The 10,244-nt window shown below is 30.9% G+C and overlaps 1 protein-coding gene across 1 annotated transcript; it reads right to left on the bottom strand.

Annotated features, from left to right (window-relative positions):
• Positions 1 to 529: 529 nt before the first annotated feature.
• LOC123673032 (homeobox protein six1b) lies at positions 530 to 7,899 on the bottom strand. The gene is made up of 4 exons (XM_045607440.1): positions 7,142 to 7,899; positions 2,718 to 2,988; positions 1,775 to 2,021; positions 530 to 765 (listed from the first exon to the last, which is right to left on the bottom strand). The coding sequence occupies exons 1-4, from the start codon at positions 7,550 to 7,552 to the stop codon at positions 612 to 614; spliced, it is 1,083 nt and encodes a 360-aa protein (XP_045463396.1). The 5' UTR covers positions 7,553 to 7,899; the 3' UTR covers positions 530 to 611.
• Positions 7,900 to 10,244: the final 2,345 nt, after the last annotated feature.

Below are 10,244 nucleotides of genomic sequence, written 5' to 3'. Positions count from 1 at the left end.
ATAAAGTTTTTAGATATTTGTGGATTTATATATCAATTTTTACTCCTTTGTATTAATCAATTCTTACATTAATTTAATAATACTTTTACGGTTTTACCTTATAAAACCAAATGTTTCACGTTTCAATAAAAACATGTTATTCAACAAAAAGTTGAAAAACAAATACATATACAAAATAATCCTTCGAATGAAATTTGAAAAATATATATTCTCATATAGATACCAATTTTAGGTGAAAAGTACTAGTCGAAATGGAATTTAAATTGAAGATGCTTATTTTTTGTCGTATCTACTTATATTTCACTGTTTCATATAATCAAACGCTGAGTAGTTATCGGTATTAGATAATTAACCATAGTTTTCACTTCATGGATATCATTTTTCTATATTTCAGTTGTCACCGCTGAGTTGAATGTATGTTTTTCATGGAAAATATTTTCTACATGAAAATTAATTCCTACACCATTTTTTCACAGTTTCCTACTATTATATTTTTGCATAAATAAACTAAAACACCACAAGTTTCACATTGAAATATACAATTTATTCACATAATACACAAATATAAACATAATAATATATTATAAAATTTGAATAATCATCAAAAACCTTCATGGTAATTGATAATCTTGGTAACAATTTGGTACACCACAGGAGGGATCGAATAATTTAGATGCTACTTGAAATGCCGCCATATCTATTCCACTTTGGTGATGTGCTGACATGTTTCCTTGAGCTAGCGACATGTTTCCCAGAAGCAGTTCCCTGAAAAATAAGTCATGAATAAGTTTCCTTTTAGATTATAATAAAAATGGTCCTATTCTAGTAAGGTTTTCGCAACTTTTGATTTTCTGCTTGACTCAAACGTCTAAAATAGGCCTGAAGGCATCTTTTTTTTAAGCACGCATAATCAGAAATATAAATAGGCTTACGAAAATGGTAATATGGGGTTTGAAGTGCCAGACATCTGCCAGAAAACAGTCCTGATATGAACTTGAAAATATAGGTGTCAAAACAAATACGAAAAGGCCTAGTGTAATAAGGGGATTACATCATCAATAGCCTACTTGAATAATGTTTTAAAGATATGTAGATAATATGAGAATGAATGAGATCAAGTATATTATTTCCATAGACAAAAGCTTTAATAAGTAACACATTGATGTGACCAGCCGAAATTATGAGTTCGAAGATATAGAGTTTTCGGAAAAACTCAAGAAACTAGAAAAGAACAAGAGGGTTTATTCTTTTACCTATATTTTGTTCTTTCTTAGTTTCTTGGCGTCAAAGTAGTCATGATTTGATTGTACTAGTAAATTAGTAAATTACAGAACTAGGAAGAACATTTTTTGTTCCGACTAGGAAAGAGCCTTTATAGAGGGAGAAATTCCAAAAAGTCCACTTGTGAACTCTTATTTTGAGGATCAACCATTCAAACTTCAAACAGACTTCATAAGGTATTATCACCAAAATGAAATAATTACTTGGAGAGAATAGGAAGAGCAAGTATTGATGAAGGTATGTTTTCCTGAATGAGGAATGTGGCATATTTTGATACCTTGGGTTTGAAAGCATAAGGGATTACCAAATAGAATATTCCTACATTGTATACCTATGCAGCACCAGTAAAGCTGTTGACCTGGTTAGAGCCAAATAATTGTAAAATTACAATCAACTGCATTGAATGTGTACAAAAATAATCTGGAAGAGCCTATACTTAATATGTCATAATACTTGAGTAGTCTAATCTTCAAAGAATTTTTCGTAAACTTACGGTCTTGGTTGTGGTGTCCTATCTCGTTGGCGACGATTTTTGAACCAATTCGAAACTTGCGTTAGAGTGAGACCGGTCTTTTTTGCCAAAGATCTTTTTTCATCCGGGGTAGGATATCGATTTTTTGTATAACATTCTTTCAGTGCGTTTCGACTTCTTTCTTTGAAGCAATATACTGTTTCTTCTCCGTCCCATATGGTTTTTGGAAGAGGGTATTTCTTCCTCAGTCTATACTTATCCACAGCACCTGAAACGTAAAGATTTGTTCACCTACAAGTTGAATGGTCAAGCTTGATTTTCATTTTGTTCAAGAGACAAATGAGGTTGAAAAAAAGTTAATAAAATATGCTGAAGCTTCTCACAGTCAGATTGTTTGATAGAGTTGGATAATTCAGTGCTTTACAGCCGTTCTATAGTTGCTTTTCAACATAACATTTCGTGCACTACTGCGGTAGGCATCTTCTCAGGATTCTAGGTCGTAGATCTAGATGAAGTTCACCTCAGTAGGAAGTGAAATGACAGGTGAAAAACCACAACCACAAAATCACAACCAAAAAGGCTGTAATTTTCCAATTATGTTCAAAAAATTATTTCAGATACATCATCCATTAACGATTCCAAATGAAAATCATGTGAAGCAATCGTTTGTTTTTACTGTGGTAAAGGCGATAAAGTGGTAATCTTAAAATAAATAAAAGAAATATTTTTTCTTTAGAATAAGACCAACAGTACCTATCATACCATCACTTGTTTTTTTGGTTTTTCATTTTGATAATAATTAATTTTGTTTCATTTTCTTTCTTTATTTTCACCATCAATTATTTTCTATTTTTTTATGGCAGTTTTTCGAAGTAGTTGATTGAAGCTTTGTTTTATTTGGAGATATTACTCTTAGTTAGTAATGAACAAACTGAAAAAAGAAGGGTTTGTCCTTATCACTCACCTAATGGTCTACCTCTAACTTTTTCTGCTTCCCTGTAATGAGCTTTGAACCAATATGATTGAAGGTCTGCATGCCAGCGTGGATGAAATGAATGCGATTCTAGAATTGTATACAGTTCGTGGTAAGAACCTCTATGGAAAGCCACTGCAGCTCTTGCTCTCAATATACTCTCGTTTGTTCTAAGATGGGATGATGGTGGTAGCGACCAAAGGAAAGTTGCCAATCTGTCTATATCGCCTCTTTGGTGTAAAGCTTCGCACATACATTGCACCTGAAAACATTTTATATATTCTTCTTTGACTCCTTTATTGTAAATAATAATGAAAATCACTTCATATGAAGCAAATATATTCTTCGATTCTGAAGTGTATTTTAATTAAATACATTATATATATTATTTGGAAAGAAGTATAAAAGCAAAGACGTGAAATCAGGATCTACGCAAATCCTTGAAGACCATAGAACTCCTATAGGTAAATTCAAGGGTGCAATTCACGCATGTGTGAACAAGCGCTCAAAAGCACTTCACGTCGGTACTAACTTAATTTTTTTTTTATTTCCTGCTAGAATTTATGATTATGATATCAACTGGAGATTTTGCACGAAGCTTGAAATTTTTATACTATTTAGACAATCAAAATCTCAATTCCGTCATATCTTGTGTCACTAAAATATACTTAAGATTATTTTTATTTTGGATATTCCGCTTCAATTTTCTACAGTCGAGGCTAAGCTGTCAACATGTTCGGCACAAAGCTCAAAAATATTATTCTATAAATAAAGGCGAAATCTTAACTTGATCGTATCTATTGTCAATATAAACTATTGGGTATTTGTTTTCTTCTCGAATTTCCGATAATGTACCTTATGAGCTTGAAATTTTGCACGAAGCTTGAAATTATTATTCTATATCTTTGAAATCTCAACTCGGTTCAAAAATATTCTTCTTGAATTTGTCATTTCATATATTATACACGCAAAATGCCAACACAATCAAATTAGTAATCACGGAAATATTGGGTATTTTTTTAGGAAAATTTTGTTCAATTTTCTATATTATACTTTCTATTGTTTCGATGATATGATCAGCTTGAAATTTTGTACGGATCTAGGAATTGTTATTTTATATAAACTCTCAAAATTTCAATTCCGTCGGTTGGGAGATCACAGAAATATTGGTAATTTATTTTCGACATTCTTGTTGAAGTTTTTTTTTTTTGATCAACTTGAATTTTTGCATGAACTTTGAAATTGTTATTTCAATTCTAAATGCAATATTTCATTTTGCTCGAATCTGGGGTTTTGAAATAATAATAGAATTTCCTCTCGAATATCGTAATTCTGTGGAATAACTGCCTCAATGCTAATTTGAAAAAGCTTGCAAAAGCTGTTGATTTTCACATCAGCACTTTTCGGATTTTTGGGGTTTGTCATTTCTTAAACCGTTCCAAAAATACGAGGACCAACGCAGGATGAATATTTAAGCGTGCAAAAACTACAGATTCCAAGTTTTTTGCTTATTCGCCCATTTTCATTGGTTGAAGATACTATACAATACAATGTACAAAAATTGACAACAGATAAAATAAAAAAAATAGATATTCATTATGATTTTGTATGGTATCGTTTCGAATTTTTCTGAAAGAATATACTTATGGAAAAATGTTGTAACGATAGTGAAAATAAATTGTATCAAACTTCAATTGCCGACAAATGAAATTGGTATATCTCCCCTAAAAAATTCGAAACAATACCTTTAACTCACTTTCATCCTTGTAATTAACGATATAACCAAATATGCATTCTCATTTTATTGTCACAGATAACAAGAATGTGTAGAAGAAATATGATATACTAAGTTTTGTCAGAGTTATCAGCAACTCAACACTGTTTCACATAATCTTGTCGGGATCGAATGACAGTCTACTGAAACGTCTCACGATTATTCAAATTCCGTTTTTCTGCTTGAGTTTTATTTTTGAGTACCTACACTTTTTGATCAAGAATAGAAATATCTAAAACCTATTCCTACATACCCATTTTTTATCCTCGAAAAGTGATAATTTGTGAAAAATTATAGATCGAATTACGAAGACGAATTCGAAGTAACTAATACCCTCACGAAAATTGAAAAAAAGTGGTTAAGAAGACTTTTTATCAATGATAAAAATTTACGATAGGTACATTTTAATTTAATAGAACCGTTCTTTATTCGGAATTGTCAGGTTTCTAATGACGATTTGATTTCATGTATGATTAATTAGACGTTTCGGAGAGACTCTCCCTCTTCAGTAAAAATTGACAAATTTGATAGTTTACACTATGGAAATTAATTGAACTTGAGCCTGTAAAAGAACACAATCATTAAGCAATATTGATCTTTTTTGTAATGAGACATTATTTCATTTAATGTCTTTTCTTGTATAGTTTGCTGTGAGGAAAGCATATCTGGAATGAATATCTATCCATAATTTCATCACGTGAAAACCATTTTTTGAAATGATTAGAGTTATAGATACTTGTATTTATTTTACGTTGGGCTTTGGTGAGCGCTATAACTAATATAGGAACTTACAGCTTTCTTAAGAGAATAAAACTTGACTATTTCCCTCGTCTTAATTTCCACCAATCACAATCACTCAATTTTGAATTACAAATGGATAGAAAAACTGTATAAAAGCACCAGTCAGCAGTTTTTTTGAGTTTACCCGCGGCAAAACTTGACAGCTGTTCTAAAATTAAAATATCTTTGAAAACAAGTAACTATGGTGTCATGAAATAGTCTTGCCAAATAACATTCGAGCATTTAATTTTTCCTGTGAAAAAAATCGAAAAACACAATGCAAAAAGCTTTCGTGCAGTCAAGTTGCCACCAGCTCTCATGCTTCTCGTTAAAATATTAGTTAGTAATGTGTTTTTTCGATTTTTTTTTCGGAAGAATTAGATGACCTCATGATATTCCTTACGAAAAACTTATTATCAACGTTGATTTTTATGTAGAAATGGAAGATGAACAAACCGCAAAGAGGATATCGCTTTTCTCATTTTTTTCAGTTGAAGGTAAAAAAGGTGTTCCTCTATCGATTGATTCTTCGGCTCATTTGCTCCAATGTTCAAGCATATGTTGAAAGTTCTTTTCACCTCTATCAAACATTTTTTCGTTTCCCAGTTGAAACACAGAAACTAAATTAATATTTGCTTGATTATTCATGGCAAATAGTGGATTTTCATTTCATCTGTAATTTTCTAATTTTGAGCGAATTAGTGCGACACGCTGAATGTGCAAGAGATTTGACATTTTCAGGGCTGAGTTCGTTGATTCGTAGAATCTTTTCATATTGCCACATAGTTATACCTAAATTAATTTTTTGTTATCTCAATAGTTTGATTCAATATCCATTCGTTCGAATTAAAATTCAAAAATCATTTTTTGAGAATTATAAAAGATTTCCCGAGGATTATATCATTGGAAGACACCTTTTTTTAATTTCGATTCGATCGATAAAATGCGTTATCCAATAATTCAAAGAACTACGTACTGCAAAAATATTGAAGTTTTTATGATTAGATAATCCTAAATTTATATCAGAAAATAGACCGATTTGTTTCGATTTCTTTCTGTTATTTGCGGGGAGTGTTCAAAAAATGCATTATGCAAGAAGATACAAGTAGGGTGGATCCCTCATTTTTTAAAGTTGTGTGAATTTCGATAAAAATGTGATCTATTTTTTCGAAATAGACAAAATTTCAATACAGCATGTTCTTCTTTCATGATTTGGTGCATAATATAATGTCATATTCTAGTGAGGGGGGAAAATCAAATCTTCTAAGCATACATTGATTAAATTTCTATGCAATTTCATTCTCTCAAGAATATTGATCCAAAAAAATGATGAATGAATGAAGGTTTGGCTTGAGAAACTGGATAAGGTAAGTAATTGTATCAAAAATTCACATGAGAATTTGTAGAATAGTTATATGAATTGGTGCGAATTTGTATATTTGAGTGTGCAAAAGTTTCTTATGTCAGTGCTTTTTTTTATAACATAGAGTTTGGTCTGTTTTGCAATGAGGCAGATTCCTGTATGAATAAATTATATTTGATTTCGTGAAAATTACGTTAATTGAATCAGATTGGAAATTTTGCATAATGCTTTTTGTACTTTTAAATAATGAATTTAAATATTTATTTCAAAAATATTTAAAATCTTATTCTTAATCACAAATAGTTCACAGGCACCCAAAATGGAATTGGTTTTGGCAACATGCCAGTAAACTGACCTAGTGCACTGGAAATTTTTCTAATATTAAGTTATTCAAACTTGATTTGTTTGCTATTCTGGATATAAAACCTGAGATATATCTCTGGTATGTTGTACAAATGATTAAAAAATGGATAATAAATTATAAAAATCGAAACTCACTTGTTCTGATGAAAAACTTATCGTTTTCTTTCCAAAACCACTCAAATTGTTCAACTGAATCACTTCATTACTATCACTGTTATTTTTCGGTGTAAAATATTCCACAGCACCTTTTCGGTTCTCAGTCATTTTTTTGCCGTAGCTGTCGTACAATACAATTTGTTTAGCCAGTTCGTCACTTTTCATTTTTTCATGTACTACACTGTTATTGTTATTACTGGGACTTAATATGAGATCTCTTTTCAATTTGTTGGCAAGAAAATATGGATCCAATTTTTCGTTCATGGAAAAGAATAGATTTTCAGGATAACCACTAGAACTCATAATTTGAGAATATTGCACGCCACTGGACTCATTCGAGGAATTGGTGTCTCCTTCGATTTCCATGAGGAAAACAGGTAAAGACCTCATAGAAATTCAACTGATGTTAATTTCTGTGCTCATACTGCTTGTGTTCTATTCAGAATAAAATCCCGATTTGGGCTCAACTAACAGACCCTCTTGCAAGCACCTCCTCTCAGCCAATGGGGAGAGGGGTATTTCGTTGCCATAAAGGCATACACCCTCAGCAGTCGACCAATCGGGACACCGTACATCTCTTCTGTTATATCAGAAATATCAAATTTCACAAACAACCTCGCACTTTCATCCTGCATCTTGAAATTTCAATGAATTGTCGAGAGTCTTTTAATGCCACGTATAAAGGCAGGTGAGGTGGGTAGTTTCAGATTCTCCCAATATATTTTCCATTTTGAACAATCTTCTAGTGCTTCTTGACGATGAATTAAAAATTGGCTTAGTATGTGTCAGACCACTATTTGTAGTTCATATTCTCTTTGGCCAATGTAGCAATCTTCTTTTTAATGTTGCCTTATACGTATCTTCTGCACATTTCACCTTTTAAGAAATTGCGATCTTATTTTTTTGAGAAATTAAAGCAGTTTGAATGGTTATATGTTACACTGAAAAAATTCGTTCATTAATTGTTTTAAATAACGGCAATCATCGACTGGATTTCATTGACATAATGAACTTTTTCATCAATATAACGAAATTTTATATTTCAACGTATGTCTCTATTCAATGAATTTATGAAAATTTCACCTGATAAAGAATTCCATCTTAATTTTTTGAGAAATTACAACACTTTGAATGGTTACAATGAAAAAAATTCATTCATTGTATGAAATAACGGCAGTCATCGAATTGATCCATTGATATATTGAACATTTTCATCAATATAGGTAACGAAATTTTATCTCTAATCTTAGGTTCATGTTCAGTGTTCATTGTTTCGATGAAACAATTCATTGGATTGAAGAACTTCGTTCGATTTAAGGACATTATTGAACAAATGCATCATCAACTTGATTTCATTGGTATAATGAACTTTCTCATCAATGTAACGAAATTTTATCTTTTAACGTAAGTTTCTATTCATTGATAATATGAAAATTTCACCTTTTAAGGAATTGCTCTCTCTTAATTTTATGAGAAATTACAGCACTCAGAATGTCGGGAAAAAATTGTTCATTGTATGAAATAACGGCAGTCATCGACTTGATTTCATTGATATAATAAACATTTTCATCACGTTAACGAAATTTTATGTCTTAACGTATGTCTCTATTCATTGACATTATTAATCCCTGTTCATCAATATCACGATTATGAAGTTGATGTTCAGTGTTCATTGTTTCGATGAAACAATTCATTGGATTGAAGAACTTTGTTCGTTAGATGTATAAAATCGTAAATTAACTATTTCTGACAACTTCAATGAACAGTAGATACATTATTGATAAAAAGTACTATCCATCGAAAAATGAACCGAAATATTGTAATAATGAAGAGTTCATAGATTCAATGAAAACAATTCATCAATGTGCATTTTTATTGTATTAATGTTTCTGTTCGTTGCGTTGAAAAATGATAAATATAAAAATGATAATAAATGAAATTAAATTTTTCATGGAATTTATGTATGTATAGGTACTTTTGTAATGTATCAAATGAATTTGTCTCGTAGAGTTTCGCTATTCAAAACATGATCATTATCTCCGTCTATTTATGTGCGGTTTTGAAATGAAAACATTATACAGACACATTTTTATAGAAATCAAGTGACGTACTCTGATTTTTAACAAGAGGTTTTTTGCTGATCTATAACATAAAATATTTTTTCTTATGGAAACAATAGTTCTAACTGACTAGAGAAGAAGCACAATTCATTCAGATATCATGGAAAATATACCTAGTTTGTATGTGAAATTTGGCTGAATCTCAGAATAATATTTTGCGCTTGAATATTTTAAGAAACGTATAACTCTCCATGTTTTGATCTTTGCTTTAAAAAACTGTCAGTTACTAGAATTCTATGTAATGATTATATATTGTATATAGTAATTGATTTTGGAATTCAGAATCATTTATTTAACGAATTCAATCCTCACATGATTCATTAAGTATTAAATGAAATAACACAAAAATAATTATATCTAACAATTATTGTATATGTTAAAATATTTGTGACAATTTTTTTTTATTTCAGTCAAAATAATTCAAATAGTTCTATTTTTTTGACCTTCCAGATGGTGTAGTAAGTAGGGACGGATTTCATTTGTTATTTGCTTACCTTACCTACCCGTCGCACGTTGGGATGATGTCAGAAGAAGGCAAATTCAATTAATATTTAAGTTTGCAGATCATATTGTGTTCTTTGAAACACATTCATTTTCATTAAGAAACATTGCAAAGTAACCTAATATGTATCAATACAAAAAGCAGTGCAAAGAACTCAGCACCTTTGGAATTGGATTTCCGTGAATTTGGCTGAATTTTTGGTATGTTGTAGTTCTTGATGATAGGTTGATCAAAGTTGTCTTAAGCCATAAAGCTCAAATATGGACAGTTTTCGAAATATAGAGCTTTGAAATTTTTTTTTATTTTTTCGATAATTGCTCATTAATCGGAAAGCGCGGAATTTGAGTATTCCGCGCCGAGAACCCAAAACTGAGAAAGGTATTCCTTATTAACCAGAGCCATCGATAATTTTCCACGCTAGCTGTGAAATAAGATACAAAGATCTTCCATACATCTTCTC

This window comes from Harmonia axyridis, chromosome 2 (genome assembly GCF_914767665.1).
Source record: "Harmonia axyridis chromosome 2, icHarAxyr1.1, whole genome shotgun sequence".
Classification (NCBI taxonomy): domain Eukaryota; kingdom Metazoa; phylum Arthropoda; class Insecta; order Coleoptera; family Coccinellidae; genus Harmonia; species Harmonia axyridis.
The sequence above is the reverse complement of the archived record's forward strand: the minus strand, read 5'-3'. Positions and strand labels throughout refer to the sequence as shown.

What these genes read in the sequence shown, in the direction of transcription:
- LOC123673032 (XM_045607440.1), bottom strand. Translation starts at nt 7,552, where the DNA reads ATGAGGTCTTTACCTGTTTTCCTCATGGAAATCGAAGGAGACACCAAT. An exon ending in AGTTAGAGGTAGACCATTAG is followed by an intron (nt 2,022 to 2,717) that starts GTGAGTGATAAG and finishes TTTACGTTTCAG; the next exon opens with GTGCTGTGGATAAGTATAGA. An exon ending in AGGACACCACAACCAAGACC is followed by an intron (nt 766 to 1,774) that starts GTAAGTTTACGA and finishes CTTATTTTTCAG; the next exon opens with GGAACTGCTTCTGGGAAACA.